This window comes from Magallana gigas, chromosome 8 (assembly GCF_963853765.1).
Source record: "Magallana gigas chromosome 8, xbMagGiga1.1, whole genome shotgun sequence".
Lineage (NCBI taxonomy): Eukaryota > Metazoa > Mollusca > Bivalvia > Ostreida > Ostreidae > Magallana > Magallana gigas.
In genome coordinates this window covers 12,356,792-12,381,041 of record NC_088860.1, presented here as the reverse complement: position 1 = coordinate 12,381,041, position 24,250 = coordinate 12,356,792, and the positions used below count along the sequence as shown (strand labels likewise).

Below are 24,250 nucleotides of genomic sequence, written 5' to 3'. Positions count from 1 at the left end.
AATAAACATACCTCTCAAAAGGTACAATGCAAATCGATATCGATAAAAGGAAAAAAATCCAAGATATCTTCATTGATACATGTACATATCATTTATTGTTACATGGAAAATTTCACTGGAACGAAAACAAACGTAAGGAGATTCAGAATGGGAAATGTTTACATCTTTTTTTCATTTGGAGTACTGATTAGGACACTTCAAACAACAATTTCTGTCTTTGTTGTGTATTGAAACCTAAAGTGGTAGATGGGGCGTTTCAAAACAGTCAATCTGCATTTTTTTCATTCTTTTGAATGGGTGTAGTTTGGGCACAAAGTTGGTCAAGATTATTGAGATATTACGCAAAAAATAGTGGAAACAGGAACTTGTGACAAAATATTGTAAAAATTCGCAATCAAACAAGCAGTTTACACTTGAAGAGCAAAATATATATTCTTTATATACATGTATTAAAGGTTACTTTGACGACTACACCTTCTTTAAAAGAGGCTGATATGAGGTTTTTTGCATTAAAACTAAAAAGCAAAACTCTTTATTTTTAACCATCTGTAAGTTTAAGAAACTCTAGAATATTTTCAAAGGTTTAGAAAAATCTAACTTCTTGTACGTTTCATTCAAATATAAAAAACAAATATTCCGAGAATGTCATGATTTTGGGCGTAAAGTTTTATAGGCGTACGTTTTTTTCCTTTTTATAATTTATTTTTATTGCGTACTCCTTCAACTATTCATTTAAGAAGACGTTATAAAAAGCACAATGGCAACGCTCACCAAACAAACAACAGAAACATTGTTTAGAAACTGAATTTTATCTTTAAAAATCTAAATATTTTAATCTGTGTTTTGTTTACTGTGTTTAATTCAATTAAAAAATTGAATCAAACCAATTTTAAAAAATACACTGTATTTTACATGGTTGCTAGAAATTACGCGCAATAAAAACTAAATTCGACCTCCTCCAGTCTATTTGGAGGTTATCCTGAGCAAGTTCCTTATGTCTAAAAAAACCAATGCATTTTCAACGATTTAACGTCTTTAGTATACAGAAAACACCAATGTACGATGTGAACTGTATAAATATGGTTCAAGCTGCTTGGTCTGATTTTTTGTAATTACAGTATAAACTAATTTTCCATACAAACCATTTATCTTAGAAAGTTATGGACTTTCTCCTATTTACACCAGCAGAATCGGTCTCCTTTTAAAGCTAGAAATACATGTATTCAAAGTAAATAAAAATAATTCCCTTTTTGGCAAACGAAAACAAACAAACCATAATGCATCATGGGATGTTTAGAAAAGAGAACCGTTTGGTTTCGTCCCCCAAATGATTGGGATGATTAAACTCGCATGCTATGCATCAATTGTAAACAGAAATAAAGCAAACTTCAGAAATATTAGCGAACAAAACATACAAAGGTTTATTTGCAATTTGCTTAAACATTACGACCTTTATTTATAGCTATGTCAAAGTCGAAACACAACCATACCCGTCTTGGTTTCAGGGTGAATTTTCCTATGAGGCGAAATAACGCGAAATTCTTTTTATGTCGTTTGTTTTGTTATTTTTGTACATATTTTTTTTTTATACTTGGTTTAATTGACACGGAAAACTACTGCAATGTATATTATTATACTTATAATATAAACTGTAAACTTAGCAAAACCATCGTTTAAAAACGTGCACAAAATTTGATGTAAAATCGGACCAAGCAGCTTTAAAATGAATGTTGAGATTTAATAAAAAAAAAAATGAAAGCAGCGTTTAAAAAGTGGCTGTTATTGAAAGTTGCAGGGTGATACATTTCCTAACCGTTTAAAATAGATAACATCAATTTACAATATGAATTTAGCTATAATTAATTTACAAAGAATCCAAACATACAACAGCCATTCCAAGCGTTTCATTTTGAATAGCTTCAGACTTTCCTTTTGTTTAAACTATAGTGTATATTTTTAATTCATCGAAACAATATCATTAAAGGCAGATAGGTACATTCATTACTTAAAGCCACACGATGCAGGAGAAAAGAAATTTACTGAAAACAAATTAATAAAATTTTGTAAAGTCTGTAATTTGTATTTAAATTAAAATTAAACCACTCAAAAATTAAGTATTTCAAATGATTAAGAACATTGTACTATGTTTCATCAAAGAATCTTAGACGACAGTAAATCTTGCAGTTATAAATGGGGTATGCCGCATTTAAAGTTAATGTAATTAACGATATAATAGGAATTCACAAAGTATGTTTACAACAAAAACATTATTACATATTCATATTTTGTATCTATCTGAAGATATACATTAAATGCATTGAAAAATTGATAACTTTTTTAATTAACAAGTTATTAAGTGTTTTGTATATTCGATGAAAATTTTAGATTAACATCTTAATGATAAAACGATAAACAATTTAAACTAAAAAAATATTGACGTTATGTTCGTATGATTTAGAAAATACTTTCAGGAATAGAACAAGAATTGATGTAGAATTTGTAATTTCTTCTTAGATAATGAACCATTTTCATTTCATTAGAAAGTTCCACGATAACAGCGCACATTTTAAGAAATAGTTCGTTTGCTAACAAAGCTATTTGATTTCCAAATAACTGGGACATCTTAAATTTTCCAAAGTTTTTGAGATCAAAACATTTGTCGAAGTGGTCATTCATACACATATTTCAACATTCAGTCTTTTTTGGTTTAAAAATGTTACATGTTCTTAATGGGTGGTAAAAATTTCTAACGCCCACATTATGGGCGGCGGAAAGAGTTGAAAAGAACAACTAATTTTTCAAACATGCTAAAATACCATTAAAACAAACCCAACAGCCTATATTGCAAAATCAACAAACACCGGTGCAAAACAAACGATCACCGATGCAAAACACAGTCATGCACCAAAAAAAACGCTAGATTGCGTACAAAGGGGTATCAGGAGAAATCGTACCCAAATTCCCGTAATACGTCTAATCAATAAATAATGATATCACTGACTGCTGCTTATTAAGAAAATGTACATTTAGATAATATTATAATACTACATGCTAATCTTGACATCGATACTATAGACCCAGGCGCGCCTTATACATATGTATGCATATAGACATAATAGATATACAGATACATATACGTGTAACATATATTTATACTTAGCAAATATTTACATTTGCAAATATGTTTCCTTACATGAACATATAGAATACCGAAAACGTTGAATTTTGTGTAAAAAATTTCATGATGTCACAATGATAACAGCACGCGCTTATCGCTTGTCGGTTGAATATTGTAAACATAAACTCTCGGTAATTGTAACCATTCTGAATGATTTGTCTTTTTCAAAACGTAAATATCAGTAATAAACAGCAATTTAAGAAAGTCCTCCGGGATATGAACTTGGTTTGTACATGATCAAATCTCTAGAGAAGCCCTTCGGGCTTTACAGGATTTGATCACGTGACCAACCAAGTTAATATCCCGGTGAACTTACTTTTTATTTTTTAAATAAACCAGAAAATGTCTACACCAGAATAGCTGCTTACACCTTTGGTATTTCAACACGTGTGAAATGATGTCTGTAAGCTTTTATTTAATTCTTAAATTTGTCAAAACATGCATGCATATGATAATTTTATACCAGTATGCGAAAACCAGTGTTTTCTTAAACTTTGTTTGATTATGAAAGCATTCAATCAGCAAAATTGTTTTTGAATGAGTGTAAGCTTCCACGACCGTAGAGCAATGGATGCAAATGAGGCAAATGCCTCACATTTGAAACTAGGATCGTTTTTTTTAAAAACAAAGTAGTTAAGAGGATCTGGCCCCAGGGTCATAAAAGTTAGAACTCAGTCCTACTTTCCCACTATCTATTACTTTTTTTTTAATATAGATAAACTATCCAAATTTGACGAAACGTTCTCTAAAGAACAATGCATGATAATAAAATCCCATCTGTGTGTTTGAGGCTACAAAACTCACAGAGTACAAAAGGCATTTTATGACATAAATAACCATAAAAAACAAGGAAACCCTTGGCTACATAGTTAAAAAAAAAAAGACAATAGTACGGTATTATTTGTACCCCGTCCAAGAATTAGGAATGAATCTATCCATTCTTTATACTAACGAAAGCTTGTGCAAGTACAGCACTGACGCATACAGATTTACTTGTTTAATTATGAATCCCGTCTACTTAACATTAAGTTATATTAACTTGTCTCACAGACAATTGCATTTATCTCATCTGGTAGGGTTTACGCAAAACAATACAATTGGGCAATGTTTGACCTCCACAAAAGCAACAACCTTTGCATCATTAAGATCTTCTAAATTCAAAGAGTCCGGCGGCATCAAATATTTCAGCCTAAGTGGTTACAAATGGGAATATATGATAGAACATGTAGTATTTATTGACATTAATGCTTAAAGTGGAAAGTTTTGGATGCACAAACTTCATCGTGGGCAGATTTCAAGTAGCTTCAAGTAGTTGTAATTACCGTGGTAGCCTTCACATATAAGGATAATCAGATCAGATGTTCTTTTTTAACGTTCTGATCCACAATAATGATAATTTAGATTTTTAAATAACTCAATTTTCGTGGTATTCGTGGGTAGCCCTTCCCCACGAATTTGCATCCTTAACGAATTTTTTTTTAGAAAACGTATTCTTTGCTACTAAAAGTAAAAACTGACGCATCCACGAAATTAATCCCCGCGAATAAGTAAAAAATCAACAATCCACGAAAATTGGGCCACACGAATTTAAATGATTCCACAGTATTATGGATAATTAATATCATGAATCAGTAAACATAAACAAGTAAAATACTTCTGTTGGTGTTTAATTCGGGCTATGTGTTTAGCTAGCCTTTCTGAAAAAATGATTTTTTCCGGAATTTGTTAGCTACCTTTAAACCCGCATAAAATACCAAAAGTTAGCATTTTATTGTTTGAATTTTGTTTTATTTTTGATTTTTTAAACTATATTTGTCCTCGAGGTTATTCTATTGCTTTACTATAGAACTACTCTTCCTAATTACCTATTTGAAACGATAAATGTAATATAATACTAGTACTGCAAAACATATACATTTTGCCTCAGCTGCAAAAGGAGTGCGCTATGGCCGTGGCTTCCACAACATTAAACAATTTTAATAATAATTGTGTTAAAAAACCCTCGAACTATGAATGGAGAAGATATTTTGTTATGTTTATAAGCAATGTTTTCTCATAGTAGTGTACTTCTCTGTACACAGTGGTGATTCTAACCCTAGTTTTCTCCCTTGACAACCACTGTAGTATGTGTTATTCTATTTTAGACATAAATTGTAAAACTGAAAGAAAATTAAAAGGTTGCTAAAGGTATGTTTTGTTTCATATATGCATTTAATATACAATGTGTGTATTTTCTAAATGTATGCATTTTTTAATTTGTTATCTTTCAAAAACCGTCCACATTGGGATGAATCATGGATAAACCAGCTATCAACAAAACAGTAGTATAGAGTCCACACGCACGCACGCACGCACGCACGCACACACGCACACACACACACATAACCTTTATCCAATTGCTTGTAGAGATACATGTACATATATCATATTTACATGACGGACGTAAATCTTTACTGCACAAAGCTAAATGCAAGTTTTAAAACTTAAAAACCCAGCAGTGTTTTATAAAACATAAGAGGTTGAATTGTTCACCTGTGAAGTGAAAAAAGGAAGTTATTACAAAATCATGGCCAATGTATCCCTGTGTACAGTGTGTAAGTAGAAAAACCCGTATTTCTCATTCTATATGATTTGAGGAGTTTTTTTTAATTCCTTTTCATACGCAAAGATTAATGGAAATGAATTGCATACATAATTTATCCTACTTAAACATCAGTAGTATCTCAAAGAGTTAAATATAAGATCTTATCTTAAGATGTATTACTTCCTCTTTTCATTTTGTTTTCTATTTAACTAAAATAAGCCGAAACTTAACGTCGGTAAATATCTTCATAAAAACTTTTGAAAATTGCTTAATTGTATATTTAAAATCATTATTATCATTAATTGCTAAATCCAAAACGACAGTGCTGCTCTGTTAAACTTGATATATGTAGTCCTTAATTGGGTATTTAAAATCATTACTTTTAAAACATATACGGATGTCTGTCAAAAAAGGAAGTAATAATTCTTCAACAGATACTACATTTCACCAACCATTAGGTTTGTGAAATGTAGTATTATTCTTTCTGTGCAATGTAAACCTTTACTCTGTCATTAGCTTTTTTAAAAAAGCTTATTAAGTTAAATGATAAATCTAAATTGACCAATATGCATTTTATAAAATAAATTCATTTTGTAGTTGTTGTTTCTACAAAACACGCTAGCAAAGCAAAAAAAATGAAAGGAAACTCACCATAAGGTTAAAATATCAACATAGACATATGAAAAAATTAATAAAAATAAATATATTCTTTATTTTAGGGTTTAATCTACTAAGAAACCAGTATTATGTAAAAATGACAATAAACTAGCAACTAAGAAATATATGCATTCATATACACCGATATTGTTGAAACTAAAACTATATGATAGAGAAAAGAATACGAGTAAATACCAAATAAACTAGCGTGAGCACTGTTTCAAGTTCAATTTCCCACTGTAACTAACCAGAAACATCAGCGACGGGGAATGACTCTGAGAAGTACTTTCTGTGGTTTTAATGTCTAAATACTTTCAGTCTACACTATGTACATATGTAACAGTCATCAATGTTTTTCTTGATTAAATTTTAAAAGAATTAATGGTTCCTCATATTCTTCAGGTGTCATACTAATTGTGTTGTATAAACCAGAAGCTCTTTGCTTTAACATTGACAGGTATGAGAAAATGCCAATCGGTTTAAAATTACAATTGAAATCATTTCCAAACTGATATTTAAATTCATAAATAAAGATTTTGTTAATTTTATTTTCAGGAGTCTTTGTTTAGAGACAATTATCAAATTTATGCATGACCAACACAAGTGTGGCTTTAGTTATGAACATGCAGATGAGCTTTTAAATGATTGTAAGTAATTACAAATTATAAAAGTAGACTTGATTGCATTTTTTTATCTATTATGAAGGCAGATAGTCACACCATGCTAATAAAGTATATACTATAGTAAATAAATGTACTGTTTAACTTTTCTACAATACTTTTCATGTAACAAATAGATTTCAACATAATTTAATCAAAGTGTGGTTTTTATGAGGAAATATTTACATGTTTCAAGTGTGTACTAACAATTCAGACTAGGATTTTAAACCGGTACATTTTATTACTTCCTTTTTGATAAAGAAATTGAATTGTATTGTATTGTAATAAACTGGCCATTTTAATGTTAATTCATAGTGAAAAACAGAAGGGGATATCTGAGCATTAATATAGAATATTTAAAAGAGGGCTAGATAGATACAAATTAATCAGGATCTAATGGTCAGGATTTATTGTCCATCTACAGAATAATTTATATAAATGGTATCATAATATAGCTTTGAATCATGGTTTTTTGAAAGATAACAGTCTCATAACTCCAGCGGTGTGTTTTTATCTTATCCTTAGGGTACGTTCATATTAGTGGAATAGCGACTGTAACAACCAAAAGCGTGAACTTTGATTTTCAACGTTCAAACGTCCAACGTTTGTTTCTTATTATAAAACTCGTCATTTTAACCATAAAGTACCCTGTGTGTATTACAGTGTTATAACTGCCGTATCTTTCAACACACTTTACAAGATAAAATATGTTGAATGTAAATATACACATATAAACCCTTTTTAAACCCCTGAATTAAAATGTCGTTTCTATGTATTTTCTAACATGTAACTCTTTACCATAATGACATACACAATGCATTAATTAGTAAGATGCAATTTCTATCATTACAGTTAATGTTTCATGTCAAACCGAATGCCAAGTTACATTAAATGCTCTCTCTGTATATAACAATTGCCTGGAGAGAGTTAAATTAGGATTTGGAAATGAAATATATGAGCATGAACCGTGTAGAGGGACATACAAGTGTCATGTCTTGAACATGAATATCACCTGCCTGGCATGGAATAAAGGTAAGTTCATCCAAGTCAATTTTAAATGGTCAATAATGCATACACCGTAATATACAGTGATTGATCAATAAACGTTTTCTTTTGGCAAACAAACCCTTGCCATTCTATTTAATGACTACCTTACACATATTTTTCTAGAATCAAACACGGCTTTGTAACCTTTTATCTAATATTCAAAGTGTTGTACATAATATTGGGTATGGTCTTCAAATATGGAAAATAGCGGTTCCTGCGTCTTTGTTTTGAGAGTTGCTTTACAAATTTAAATGAAGGCAGTAAAAGGTTTGATGAATGGTGAGTGATATGGCAAATACAATAGGTGTATTTAAATATCAGATATTTTGTTATTCAACATGTGATTACTTTACAAAAGTGTTCTGGAACTCTATCGTTAATTATATTAGGGCGATGGTACTCTAATAGGTTTATAGGTTTCTTTTATATACCTTTTAATTTTGACAACTTTCACTTGGTCTATGTAAACTCGCCCAACTAATGGACATCCTTTCTGTATTGAAATTTAACGATTAAGACACTGGAACTAACACTTACTTAGAGAAATGGTATCGCTTAACTATCCCTGGACGATTAAAACTTTTCTTCATTCACTCCCCATTAATTGTAGTTTGAGGCCGAAGGTGATAATGAAAGGACATCGTCTTTTCTTGGAATTTCAGTCAATTGTTGATCATTACAGTATTTCAAAATATTTGCCAATTACATGAATGTTCTTACACGTTGCAATTTCTTGTTTTTGTTTTTTGTTGGTTTTTTTTCATAAACAAAAGGATTTTACTAACTTATATGTACATCTAGCTATTTGTTTAACAGTCAAATTGCTATAATTTGTGACACTGTTCTAAGTTCTAATAATCATTACAACTTTTTGACATCCTAATTCACGTTGGTGCTAAGTTTGTCATATTTTAAAGGTACATATGCTTTTTGACCGCTCTTTTTGCTGTGTTGGAAACCCGACCCAAATTTTTTCAGTGTAATGATCTCAACTATTTCAAAGATTAGACTTGCGATTTTGGCTCATTTTCTATTAACATGACGTTTAGCATCAAAGTAGGAGAAATTGCTTATATTTTGTTCCTACTCTTACATTATCCAGCATTATTAATGTTTTCAAGCAAAATGATAGGAATCTGAAAATATTTACCATTTTGCATTGTCACAAGCCAAGGGTTTTTGCCAGAATTGGTATTTAATTTAAACAGGGCTGTGAAAGTAGAATGTGACTTTATCGATCTTTTCTTTGCATGACAATTGTCTACATCAAACTGACAAGTGAATTTGAGAAAAGAAAAATGCTCTGTACTATTATGATAAATACCTTAAAATTTTTAAAAGAAAAAAGCGTGAGTTTTAATGATCTTGAATGTTTTCATAAAATAGTTAGATTATAATGTTATTCCATTGATCAAATTAGTAAAGGTCCCAATTGGTGGATACTGCAAGCATAACGAACAATGTCATGGAAGTGAAAATTCGGGAGTATGCGAACATCACATATGTGTGTGTAAAACCGGATATATTTTATCTAATTTAAAATGTCATGAAGGTAAGCTTCAACTGTTATTCAAAAATACATACTAACATGTTTAAAATAAGGAGGACATTTAAGGAACTAATTTTGTATGAAATAGAAAAGCAATGTTTAAATTTTCAAAAATTTTTCTCTTTCAATTTCTTGTCAGCTCTCAAAACTTGTTTTGTCAGGGGACATCAATAGTTTATAAATCCATATATATTATATAAGTAAAACGGGAAATATTGAATAGATATCATTGTTACCATAATATAAAGCAGTTGCTCTTCTTTGATTTTTTTTCAAAATAAACAAAAATTAGTGCTTATTGGCAGAGATCTGATTTTTTTCACAACACAAGGCTTACTTGTGTAAGTTGTAGAAGTATATTACTATAGCATAGAAATCAGATTGATAATTCTTTGGATAGGACAACTTTCTTTGAACCAGTTCTGCTCCTTCAATGAACAATGTGCAGGATCACCGTACGTCAGTTGTCTTGGAGGAATATGTTCTTGCATCAAAGGATACACGGCTGAGGATTCTAATTATTGTGTTCCAGGTATGCATCTTTATACATCTACATGCTTTTGTTGTCCCTTTTTAAATGTGATTTTGAAAATGTTTTTAACAATGTTTTTAAAATAATCACTTTGCTACTTATTTAGGAGGACTAATAGTCAACAAAAAGACTTAGGCATCAACTATAACGATTTTCTATTATTTCCTAAAATAAAGTATTCAAACGCGTGCATCTGTTCGGATGGATTAGTTAAGCTATCTATAAATTACAAAAATAATGCATATTCCTGATTTTGAAAGTGTGAGCATCAATCAAATATTAGTGATATAAAGAAAAATCAGTTGCAACTGTGTAACCAATTTACCGATTCATTTAATAGTCAAGGTTCAAGTCGGTGAGTACTGCACGCTGAACGAACAATGTCAGGGAAGCGAACATTCAGGAGTGTGCGATCACGAGAAATGTGTCTGTAGAAGCGGATATATTCAACATAATCTTATATGCCATGAAGGTAGGCTTCGATTTATGAAAATTAAACAGTTGCTGCACTCTAAATGTTCTTTAAAACAAACAAAAATAGTGTTTATGAAATTTTCTATTTTCTTTATCATAACCTATATGTACCTTAACAATTAAACAGCTACACTTGTATACGTTGTAAAAGTATATGTCTATAACATAAGATGTTAGTTTACTGTTTGGATAGGAAACCTTGCTTTGAACCACCCCTGCTCCTTTAGTGAACAATGTTCAGGATCACCTTACGCTAGCTGTCTTGGAGGAATATGTTCCTGTATCGAAGGATACACTGCTGAGGAATCTACCTATTGCGTTGAAAGTATGCATCTTTATATTTACTTTCTTTTATATGTGATTTCATAATGATATAATAATAATTTTATTAAATGTACTACTTATTTTACGACTAATGTTCGACAGTAAGACTTTGACTTTTGTGTTAACGCGTGCATCTGTTTAAATGATCACGTTTGCTACTTATAAATTCAAATATTTATATATATATATATATATATATATATATATATATATATATATATATATATATATATATATATATATATATATATATATATGCATACTCCTGATTTAAAAAGATGAAACATACTGTTTATATGGTTGTTTTGGTCCCGAGTAATTTTTGCATTTTTATGCTTGCAAACGGTTTCGCCGCATCTTTAATTTGCTAAAACGAGCTCAAGGTTGTGTTTAAAACGACATAAATAGAGACATAAGAATTTACTTCCTGACAACGAGATAAAAGGTGGCAAAAATAAAACGGGGGCCGAATATTTTCTTAGATACAATTTTAAAAAAGGGTAACATTTATGATATGATACATTGATTATATTCTATAGTCAAGGCCCCGGTCGGTGGGTACTGCAGGCAGAACAAACATTGTCAAGAAAGCAAAAATTCGGGAGTATGCGAACATAACAGATGTGTGTGTAAAACTGGATATATTTTATATGATCATGAATGTTATGAAGGTAAGCATACCAAAAATACATACTGACAAGTGTAAAATGGGTACATTTGATTTCTGATCATCACAATATTTTAATAGCTTCGATCGGCACTAACTAGACAAGATAATTAACTAGTATAAAAATTGTTTTCCTTCTATATATTCAATATACTATAAAACTTGATTTTAACATAGAGAGAAATCATCCATCCATATTCATAAAATGCCGTAAATAGAATATATGGTAAAAAAAAAAAACTGGATATAAAAAGGAAAAACTTAACAGAAAATTGTGTTTAATGAATATTTCCATTTTTTTAAACAAATCTAGCTTAACAATTAAAGAATTACATCTGGGTAAGTTGTAAAGGTGTATTACTATAACAAATGAAAACAGATTACTGTTTGGATAGGAAACCTTGCTTTGAACCACCCCTGCTCCTTTAGTGAACAATGTACAGAATCACCGTACGCCAGCTGCCTGGGAGGAAAATGTTCTTGTACATGTATTGAAGGATACACGGCTGAGAAATCTACTTGTGTTCAAAGTATACATCCTTATATTTGCTTTTTTTTCAAATTGTGATTTTATAATGGTGTAATCATAATAGTATTGACTATGCTACAAATTGAAGTATTTAAAGCTGAACACCGCTCGTAAATAGGCACCGTCACACAGGTACCTGGTATATAAACCCTTCGATTTCGTTACACCCGATTGCACACCTGAAACTATTGGCCGACGTGTAGTATTCCTTTTGTAGTCTTTGGATTTTCTGCAGTTATTTTTTATTAAGTTCTTCCGATCGGAAGCGGAAGACTTTAGTATTATTTTGCAAAATTTTCAGATTTCTTATTTTTTTTCCCTTCTAGACGCCAACTTTAATCCTTAATATCTCGCTCGTTTGTTCACCGATTGATTTGAGATTTTCAGGTCTGATAACTTGCCGCCCGATGTTGTCATTTCATAATCCCATCCGTTTGTCAATTATTCTCCTTTTAGTAAAATTTAACGACTTTTTTGTCCGGAGGGTTTAGCTTTAACTATGAATGGCAGAGTCTCAAAGATTTGCTGGTTTGGAAGTTGACACATTGAATTTGTGCAAGACTTATTTCCTTTGTTATTTAAATGCAAATAAAAGGAGTTGTATAGGTGTTGAAACAAAGGTAAGGAAAAAAATGCAAACATTTTCACGTAATTTCCATTGTAGTTTTCTACATGATAAGAATTTTTTATAAGATGTATTTTAAAAGTTTTTGGTCTAACCGAGACCTTTCATTCGGTATACAGAAAAAGGGGCTGGCCCTTATAATTAGGGAGTTAGAGGCGTCAAAAGTTTTTTGTCAATAACTTGTAAAGGACTAACAATTTCTAATGCATTATTGAAGCAAAGTTGTAAAGAATTTAATTTCAAATCCTTCCGTAGTATTGAATTTGATGGTTTCGTAGCATTGGTGGATCCCTTTGAAATTGAACTGGACCAAGTGAAAATAAAAATAGAACGAGAAAGAACGCCGGTTTTAGTCAGTACATTGTATTTGCAGAAACAATTTTTGTCAGTTCGGTCCATTTTTGTGGGAGTGAATTCTTTACCGTTTTCTGTTTTTCGGGTATTTTGAACCACGTGTGTACGCTATGTGTACATATAGATTAATAGCCATATAGATAAACACTTTAAGTGTTGAATTTTTTAAAGATATTTAAGTGTACATGCAAAGAAATGCAATGCTAAGGCTATTAAATTCGAACAATGTATACGGTGAGGGTCGGACTGATACTGGTTCTGCTTGTTCTACAGATAGCGAATATAAACGAAGAATTAGGATGTTATTTTTTAAACAAATAAGTATTGCTTTCTTAAAACCTTGCATTACTATACAAAGTATTTCATCGGAATTATTATTAGTTACCTTAGCTGCATATATGTAGCTCTCGTTCCGGAAAAATTGATTACCATCCGAAATTTTTTTCAATCAAGGGTATACAGACTTGCAGCTAACATTACCTTATACTTTGCTGCTGTTCATAAAATCATTTAAAAGACGCACAGATTCAAGTGGTTATATGTCGTTTGATATGGGATTTATGACGTTTATTTATATTATTTTCATTAAGGACAGACGAGATGTTCCTCAATTTCATATAATTTTCCTTGATATTTCTTTCCTTATTTATTAACATTTAAACCTGTTAATTCCAAATAATTCAAAGTACATTACCAGGCTCGTTTCGGAGCTAGAATATTTCAAATTTTTCTTAAAATAGCACGCAAAATGCATTTGAATGCTTATAAGTAAAGTCATACTATATATTGTCATTTGAACACTTTATATCCAAACAAAAAAATTATATTACAAAAAATAAAATTGTAAAATAACGAAGTAGAAATCTTCACATGGTGGAGATAGGAAAAAATAGAAAAAATGGAAGATACATGTAGGTCGCATCTTACCTTAATATTATACAAGCAATAGCTTTCCAATAAGCTTGCCTGACTACCCAAATTTATTCAAATTGTTTTCTCGATAAGGACAAAGAGCACACGGCGGGTGTGACCGGTTAGTGAAGGATGTTCACTCCTCCATAGCACCAAATCCTATAATTTTTGTAGAGGTCCGTGTTTGCTTTGCCCAAGTTTTGTATTTTTCCTTTTGACCTATTTTGATTTTAACACTGTTCGTTATCACCTCGTTTCAATTTAATACAGTTAGAAATACGTATATATAAAAATTCATTATGCTACGTCTTAAAGTGAATTAACGTTTTACAAAATGAACAACTTATTCAAGGTTTTGTTCCCTACTTTTCTCTGTTAACACATTGCATATCTTTCGGTGGATTAGGTTTGCCGTCTATAGATAAAGCGAGCTCTTATCCAGTAATCGAACGGCTTTCTAAAAAACGTTATACCCACGAGACGATAGAATATAACACTTTATTTGCTATTCATGGATATTATGGTTTTTTGTCATTCATATCTTGTTTTCTTTGTTGTTGAAAGTAATAAACCGAAAGGTTTCTTCCATAGGCCTTCGTTGAGCATTACAATTTATTCATCTTTTGACAATTGTTTGGATAATCACTGCTTGTCAAAACATGTTATTCTATCTAGCGCTAAGCGTTTTTGGAGTAAAATGTCCCTAAAAAACAGCGTGAAATGCCCCTCAATACATGCCTACTTATTTACTTGAATCAATTTGTCTAACTATCAGTTGACCATCATCGATATCAGTGCCTAGTTTCTGAATTTAATATTATATTCGAAGGGAAGGGAAAGTTAATAGCATATTTTTGGTTATATTAATAAATTGGTTAAAATATTCACATGATGTCATGCCGAATTAAAAATAAACTACATAATCAAGCTTTAATGCACGTTTGAAATTAAAAGAAATATTATATACTAAAGGCTGGCATGATATAGAACTCTTTTGTATTAAAAACCAAAAATGAATAATAATCAAAATGATTTTTATACGCCACACCCTATATTCCGGTTTGGTTTACATAAACAATTTACACAGTGTTCTGAATAAAACGCTGGTTTATGCCTTTCTGTTACTTAAGTAATGAACTATACGAAATTGATAATGTTTAGATTCAAACATTCATCTAAAGAATAAATACCTGTATGCATTAATAGATGCATTTTTATTAAATAAATGACAGCTGTTGGTTGAAAATTACCATGAGTAAATATTTTATTCCAAGTCAAGTCTGTTATAATTGTAATCGGGATGTTTAAAGTAAATTCTCAAAAGTCGGAATTACCATGTCAAAATAAAGATGGCAATCATGTTCTACGATATTTGGCGTCTGTTGGCAATATCCACTACTATAAGAAAATTCCTTTAACACTAACCTTTCATTTTCCATAACCTGTCATTTAGAGAGAATGTCATGATCTGTATATATATGCTACTGGTACTTTGTTGATTAAACAAACCGGAATGGATGGTATGACATCAAAGATTACAGTTCAATGGCAGCTCTCATAGCGGTGGGGAATTTACATCAAGCGATGGATATTTCATAATTTATCCATTATTCCGGAGGTTTTAATGAAAATAAATACGATCATCCAAATTATAGTAGATGAAAATTTATTGATTTATTGTACAACATATTTTTAGTTTCCTTCCCCCTTAATGATTCAGTACAGCACACGACAAGATTGTTTAAATAGCTCTTGTACACCTTAAAGTAAATGTAGTAATGCATGTATTATAAAAGTAAGAAATTAAACGGCACACCGATTCATAACGATATGTGAAAGATTTTTTTAACAAAAAATATGTCTGTTACGAAAACTGTGCAATTATATTTTCGCGACAATTTAAGCGTTATTTGCTAATTTTCTATTGCAATTCTATTGCAATGCGAATTGTAAAAAAAAAAAACAACTCACATTTTGTTTCACAATGATGTAAATCCTGCATGTTATCAAATAAATTCTTATTCTCAAAGTATTTTCTCTCTATGCAATATGAAGACGATATTTTATATCATATGTCTATTTCGATTGATAGTTTCAATGAAATCTCAGCGGAAAGTGTATACTATGACTTCATTTATAAATATTCATTTGCGTGTTGCATGCTATTATAAGAAAAAAATTAAGATATTCTAGCTTTAAATTACGCTTGTAGTATACTCCAAATTTTTTTTTTTTCGGGGTGGGGTACCTATAAATAAGGAATAGAATTTTATGGAAATTTTCCTAAAATTGACCAACGCTCATATGTCCTTAAAATATTTACTGCTTGCTCAACCTTATTCATATTTACTAACCAAGGGTCTAATTTGGGCCATTGACAGCAATAATGAAAAGGGAAGATTCCAGCTTTAATACATTTTACATATGTAGTTGAAAAATGTTTAACGCAATGCATCTGTTTTATGAAGTTGTGCTGTTTTGGATTTATAAATGCAGATTCCTAAATAGAAATGTACTTTTAAAGTTTTTGTCTTGCCAAAAAACAAAGTGTAATTGTAATAGTGAACAAGGTACAGGATCACTGTACGCCAGCTGTATTGGAGGAACATGTTCTTGTATCGAAAGATACACTGCTGAGAATGCTACTAGTTGTGTTCAAAGTATGCTTCCTCACATTTGTTTTCTTTATGATTGTTTTATTACAATAAATATGTATCATATTATAGGTATATTAAAGTTCAGTTCGTGCTTTTTAATATCAATTTGATCCAAGCGATCTGGAGATGCGTGTTCTAGAAAAGGCATAGTTTTTAAATTACATCTGTACATTTTTATATACCAGATATCATGTCCATTTCAGTACTAACATATTGTTTTATTGCAGGTCAGAAAAGTATCTATTCAAAGTTTCAACATCAAGGTAATCAACCATAATTTCGAAATATTATAATCGTTTTACTTCTGGACAATATCGTTGGTTTTATATTAAACTACGTGGTAAATGGTAATATGACGTAATGCTTGAGCTTCTTTCAAAATCTATTATTGATGATAAGGACAGATATCACCAACATAATATGACATTAATTTCTTATTTATATTTCTTGATAAATTTGGTCATAAAAAGAAATAGTGTTCATCTTTTTTCTTTGAAGGATTTGTTTTACCCACTTAATACATGTTTAATTGATTTCTTTTTACTTTTCGAAAAGGTATTGTTTATCTAATTTGATCGTATAAGAAAACAAAAAATCGCCATGCCTGCATACATATACAACTCAATTAGAGGATTAAAACTATCTTAGTTAGACATGTTTAACCTGGACTTTTTACTAATACATTTATATTTATTCTGTTATATAAATGCATTATATTCATCTTCATGATACACAAAAGAAGCAAATATAGGAACAACACTTGGAGCATTATTTGGTGGACTTCTTCTGGGCATGATCCTTACAACAGTCGTTTTGGTTATTATTTACAGGCGATCAAAAGCATATGTTAACAAAAGGTCAGTTATCTTTGTTTGATTTATCCAAAATCTTCTTTTGTTTTTTTGTGATAATATACAGATGTACTTGAGATTAATGGTTTTTTTAGAGACGAATTCAACGTTAAATTTTCTGATAATGATGCATGCAGTTCTGCAAAAGTTGTTGACCCCAATGCTTTCCAAAACATGCACACAAAAGATGAAAAGGTAATGATGAATTTTTAGGTGACCTATTGCTATCCGTTTTCGTCTGTCGTCGTCCTTCGTGCGTTAACAATTTTACAGTTTTAACTTCTTTAAAACTTTTACAGTTTTAACTTCTTTAAAACTTTTACAGTTTTAACTTCTTTAAAACTGCATGGCTGATTGTTACCATTTTTGGTGTTAGGCATCTCTTTGGTAAGAGAAATCTAAATTGTTTAATTCCTGGCTCTACTATCCTTGGGGCGCCAGATGTAGGGCCAAATATGTAAAAAAAAAAAGCTAAATTTTCAAAAATCTTCTTCTCTACTCTGACACATGAGAGGAAAAAACTGGTTGCATAGTTATGAAGTCCATAAAGCCCTCTAACAAAATTGTGAAATTCATGGCCCCTGGGTCAGGGGTTCTGGCTCTAGGGTGGAGCCAATATGGCTATAAGTAAAAATGTATTATATCTAAGAATTCTTCTTCTCTACTCACATATTTATTTGTTACAAACTAAATGCCTGGTTATAATGTCCATGAGGCCCTCTACCAACATAGTGAAATTTATTACCCCTGGGTCAGGGTTTTCGGCTCTAGGGTGGGGACAATATGGCCATAATTATAGTAAACATGTATTAAATCTTAAAAAATCTTCTTCTCTACTCCCATACATGTGGGCAAAAAAACTGAATACATGGTTATGATGTCCACTAACTTCTCTACCTTAATTGTGAAATTCATGGCCCCTGGGTCAGGGGTTCAGGACATGAGGGGCAGGGGGCAATATGGCAATATAGTGTTAATGCATATAATGTTTATAAATTTCCTCTCTATTCTCACACATCTGTATAAAAAACTGACGTATAATTATGATTACCAGAAAGTCCTCTACTGAAATTTTAATTTTCATGTCCCCTGGAGTATGGGTTTGACTCTAGGGCAGGGCCAAAATGTATGTATAGGTGTTAATGCATATAATGTTAACAAATTATCTTCTTTACTCCCACACACCTGAAAGGAAAATTGAAGTCATGATTTTGTAGACCAGATCTTTAAGTTTTTCGCCACAATTATAGATTTCACAGTTCTTTTTGAAAAAACTCAGACAGGGAGGTGGTCGTCATTACAAATTTATAATTGTTCTACTCCAGAATGAAACCTAATTAATTAAATGCATATTTGAGACTCCTCGATAATTTTATGTATGGGTTATATGCTACTCAGGTGACCGTTAAGGCCAATTGGCCTCTTGTTTTCCATAATGGATTAAGTTCAATGAGTAAGGTCAGTAATAATTTTTTACAAAATGTTATTATGCTTTTCATTTGTCTAAACTGACATTTTGGCACTTTAAAATTACATTCTGTTTTAAATTCACACCAATGCACAAATTTCTTGTTTGTTTGAAAATGGTTAAATTATATCATGATACATATCTTTACACTTCATGAGCTCGATTATTAGATTTGGCCCTTATAATAAAACTTCTTAAGATAATGAAAATGTAATATCTCATTAAACAAATTTAAGAAACAGTAAGAAAACCCACTAATCTATTCAAAACTTTCCACCAATTTTAGCGGGAAATATCTCCATACTCATGCTCGGAAGAAACATCAATGCATAACAATGTGTATGAAAAACTTAAAAATGGACAGACGCAAGATGACGTTAACAACCATTTATACGAGAAACTTAAATAGATTATCGTGAATTAATTTGATCATTCATGTGCTATACCTGCTGACTATAGTCATCTCCGGCATACTAACTCATATTGTGGTGACTATTTTACTTTAGAAAAGTGATCTATGAAATAGCAAATAGGAGACATGTTGCGAAAAGGAGATTCAAGTGTAAATGTATGTATGTACATGATATGGAATCCGCATGCACACGGTCATGAACCCTGGGGAGCATTCATTATTGTCCCCAAGAGAGACTACTCTTGAAAACGTGCATTGACTATAATCTGTTTCTTAATCTTATTATAATAAATAAATAAATAACAATTTTCCAAGTATTTTAATTATACATAATACATATAACATTGAGTATAAGGCATGCAAGACGTACATTATCAAATATAGTAGGCAGGTACATGTACCTGGTGAATATTAAAGGTATATTGCTTGTAGGTACATGTATAAATCTACACAACTTCATACATTTGTATCTAGTTTGATATAATGAAAATAGATTAATGACCCTTTTTAAGAAACTAAAGTGATATATCATTATTGTTCCAATCAGCAGATTAGTACTTTTTAAAGAATCTTTTGTACCCGACACTATTCGGAAATGGAATTCTCTCAATTTAGAAGTTAGGGAAGCAACGTCTCTCAACATATTCAAGAAAAATATTACTGAAAGTATTCCTCAACCTCTGAAATTGTGTTCATTCGGTAAACGCACTATCGATATTTTGCATACCAAATTGAGACTTCATACATTTGTATCTAGTTTGATATAATGAAAATAGATTAATGACCCTTTTTAAGAAACTAAAGTGATATATCATTATTGTTCCAATCAGCAGATTAGTACTTTTTAAAGAATCTTTTGTACCCGACACTATTCGGAAATGGAATTCTCTCAATTTAGAAGTTAGGGAAGCAACGTCTCTCAACATATTCAAGAAAAATATTACTGAAAGTATTCCTCAACCTCTGAAATTGTGTTCATTCGGTAAACGCACTATCGATATTTTGCATACCAAATTGAGACACAGTTGTATTTTGAATTATGATCTGTACAGAAAAAAACATTATTGAATCACCTAATTGTATTTGTGATCAAAAGGAGGATGTTTATCATATTTTCTTTGTGTGCAAGGATTATGTAAATGCTAGAAACAATCTCTTTGAACTACTTTTTAATAGGCTTGAAGAAACAATTTTAATAATTCACATTTGCTTCTTTGGGGTAGTGACAATTTGTCTTATAATACAATCTGCTTTATTTTTTCAGCAGTTTAAAACTTTGCCAAAGAGTCTGGAAGATTTAATAACAAATTTTTCTTGTTTATGCTATTTCATACTGTAAGTCGACACTATTTATCATATATTTGCAAATACTTTGTAAAAATGCATATTTATGAATATTACTATTATAAAGTTAATAACTATAAGTAACATGTAACATAAAAATGATAATTGTGTATATTGTATGTATTATCATTAGGAGAGGAACACATCAGTTGTAAGAACTTGTTTCTAATCCTCTTGTGTAATTACACAATAAAATATGTAAATCAATCTTGAAAAGATGGTTTGAGTTGTTTAAAAGGCAGAGTAAGGTTCCATCCTAATCCTCATGCATTCCATTCTAGAAATATTCATTAATGTCATGGTCTGGAAACTAAAATAGAATAATTATAAAGTGTTAAGAGAATTAATTTTTGCAAACATTGTGCACTCATCAAATACTTATATATTCAATGCAGTTATTTCAAGAATCTGCTAAAAGGGATAATGACATGGTACTTTTCTAATATTGTACATACATGTATTACATCCTTTTGCCACTAATTTTAAACCCAGCTGACAGTTTCTTTATCTTTTGATTATATATATATATATATATATATATATATATATATATATATATATATATATATATATATATATATATATATATATATATATATATATATATATAATGTCAAAAGATAGTTGCATCATGTGCATGTAATTTCAGTAATTCCAAAGCCATAAAATAACATTTTAGTCCTACAAAACACTTTAAATTTTTCAAATGATTATACAAATGAAATAGGTACTAATATACTAGTACTAAAGTCACAAGTGATATACTATTTAAAGCAATATCACTTATACAACAAAATCAGGAAATACGGGTCAATCAAGTCTGCACTCATGTGAAAAATTTAATGAATCAAATAGTTAAAACAGAATCACCAGAAACCATTATTCCTTTGTTACCAACCGGTGTAACTTCAAAGATATTTAGATTTCCATTGGGCAGAAAGATATTAAATATATTGAACATTCAACAAAGATCAAAGTCATAAACACTTATAAACCAAATGAATGTCTGTATGAGTTGCAACTATCAACATTCTATGTACACCAAAATAAGATTGCATCAATAACAAAAGCTAATCTGAAAAACATATCTACAGCATTAGAAATTCATGGGATTTTCTGCAAATCCAATTCTCTCAGAGAGTGTAAAAGACATTTCTTAAAGTTTATAACATTTTCAATCTCTTGGTATTCCTTTCAGAGGTTCCCACTACTTAAAATACCGATAATGATGCAGTGTTGCAACAAGATGCCCATATAAGCTTTTCTCTTTTACACAAGACATGGTGACTATTTAGATGACCTTGCTTGGCTTTAAATTAGCCTAAACTAAATATATATCTACATATTGAGGACAAGTTGAAAGTTTATTACATGACAAAGAAGTACATACGAAAGCCGAGAAGGATCATTCGAGATTCGAGATTCAAAATACGAGATTCGAAATACGAGATTCGAGATTCGAAATTCGAGATTCAATATCTAAATTAACCAATCAAATCATGGATCTGAAACCTGTATCCTAGCAACATCAAACTGTTCTAAATAAAGATCATTCGTACAAGCTCTTTCCTACAAATAAATGTCTTAATAGCTCTTATATTGTGGTTATAAAATGGTAAATTAACATTGATAAATTGACCCCACACAGGATAAACAATTAAATTAGTGATAACACTGTGGGCTTTGCAAATCTATGTGGAAATGCACCTGGGCAAACAAAATCACTTAGATCCGCGAAGCACACTGCATTATTACTAGTCTACTTAGATATTCTGTGTAAAAGTAAATACAAATAATTATTTAGTTAGGTAGGGAGAAGTGAACATAGCATTTATTTGTAGGAAAGAGTATGTACGAATGATCTTTATTTAGAACAGTTTGATGTTGCTAGGATACAGGTTTCAGATCCATGATTTGATTGGTCAATTTAGATATTGAATCTCGAATTTCGAATCTCGAATCTCGTATTTCGAATCTCGTATTTTGAATCTCGAATCTCGAATGATCCTTCTCGGCTTTCGTAAGTACATTCTGGGCTTCAGCAGACTTGACTGGGTCATTAGCGATATAGAATTGACAATATTTTCTATATTCCTGATCTTCAGATCATCTGGAGGCCACAGGTAAACCTGTAGATTAGAAGAAAAAAGATACACTATCATTACAAAGCTAAATGGTGTCATTATCAAAATAAATGGTGTGTTCAAGATATCACTTTTTATCGGCACGTGCAGTATCTGAGACTTGGGTCAAAACATAACCATGATAACAGCCATAACAACTCATTGAGCGGGAAATGACATATACATGTAACTATAAAATTTGTCCTGGCTTTTCAAATACTCTCTCTCTCTCTCTCTCTTTCTCTAAATCTTTGTCAGCAATAATGCTATTGTATTGTGGCATTATTGAAATATATATATGGTTCATGGAAGCAATGCAATCAATAATGTACACTGTAATTACAGTGTCTCTCTCTCTCACTCTCTCTATCTCTCTAGTTCTCTCTCTCTCTCTCTCTCTCTCTCTCTCTCAGAATCTATCTCTCTAGTTCTCTCTCATACTCTCAATTCTATAATGTTATATTTACATAACAAATGCAGACCCTTGATTCATAAACACTCTCATCATTAATAGATAAATAAGACATAAAGTTAACAGTTTAAAAGAGATACAGTTATGAGAATGGCGTATACCCTGTGGCAAGTATGTTAAGATATTATTTCAGCAGAGAAATTGTCCGTTGAAGTTTACTGGCACACCATGCTATTCTACATGTCGAGGGAATTCTGTATGGAAATGACTGAAGCCAGTGAGGGCATGATTGACACAAACACAATATTCTAGGAATAACATACGATATTTTTTAATGTATGCTAGGTACCAATATATGTAAAAACTGACTATAATACACCTGCATACACATTTGATACTAAAACATGTCTTTCAAGTCACATTTCACAACGACCATTATTTATTTACATTTTGGTAACACATGCAGTGGAATTATTGCACTGCAGGTTGTTAAAAAGCTATTTATCTAGTTTAACATTGTAAGTGAGTATGTTCTTACCGATACTTGACTACCCCCTCGCACGTTTCAGATTGTTGACAAAATCGAAAGCTGCTGTTCATGCGGTTTCATGCTGAACAATATTTAACGAGATAAGGCTAATCAACCCAAACTTCGAATTCTCATTAATAAACAATTGTTCTGCACCTTGAAATAATTTAAAAAGCTTGCCGCTGCAATAAACATAAACTTTTACTTACTTTTTTGACCTAAACTCCTCTCTCGATTTGCAAGAGTCTCGAACTGGTCTCGTTAAAATCCCGTGAATGACGTATTTAGACGTTCTCGGGGGTTTTTAGTTTTTCGTTAATAAAAAAATCAAAAAGGCTCAGATTATGCTACAGTGTAATAGGG

The 24,250-nt window shown here is 30.9% G+C and overlaps 1 protein-coding gene and 1 long non-coding RNA gene across 2 annotated transcripts; both read left to right on the top strand.

Annotated features, from left to right (window-relative positions):
* The first annotated feature begins 5,685 nt into the window (after positions 1-5,685).
* Positions 5,686-8,084, top strand: LOC105319457 (uncharacterized). Its single transcript, XR_010708245.1, has 4 exons — positions 5,686-5,772; positions 6,822-6,876; positions 6,975-7,066; positions 7,931-8,084. It is a non-coding gene; the product is annotated as an uncharacterized lncRNA (long non-coding RNA).
* A 292-nt stretch (positions 8,085-8,376) lies between these two features.
* LOC105323709 (prion-like-(Q/N-rich) domain-bearing protein 25) lies at positions 8,377-20,211 on the top strand. Its single transcript, XM_066069012.1, has 10 exons — positions 8,377-8,404; positions 10,075-10,206; positions 10,547-10,678; positions 10,874-11,005; positions 11,544-11,675; positions 12,067-12,201; positions 16,976-17,011; positions 17,488-17,605; positions 17,695-17,794; positions 19,354-20,211. The coding sequence occupies exons 1-10, from the start codon at positions 8,377-8,379 to the stop codon at positions 19,474-19,476; spliced, it is 1,068 nt and encodes a 355-aa protein (XP_065925084.1). The 3' UTR covers positions 19,477-20,211.
* Positions 20,212-24,250: the final 4,039 nt, after the last annotated feature.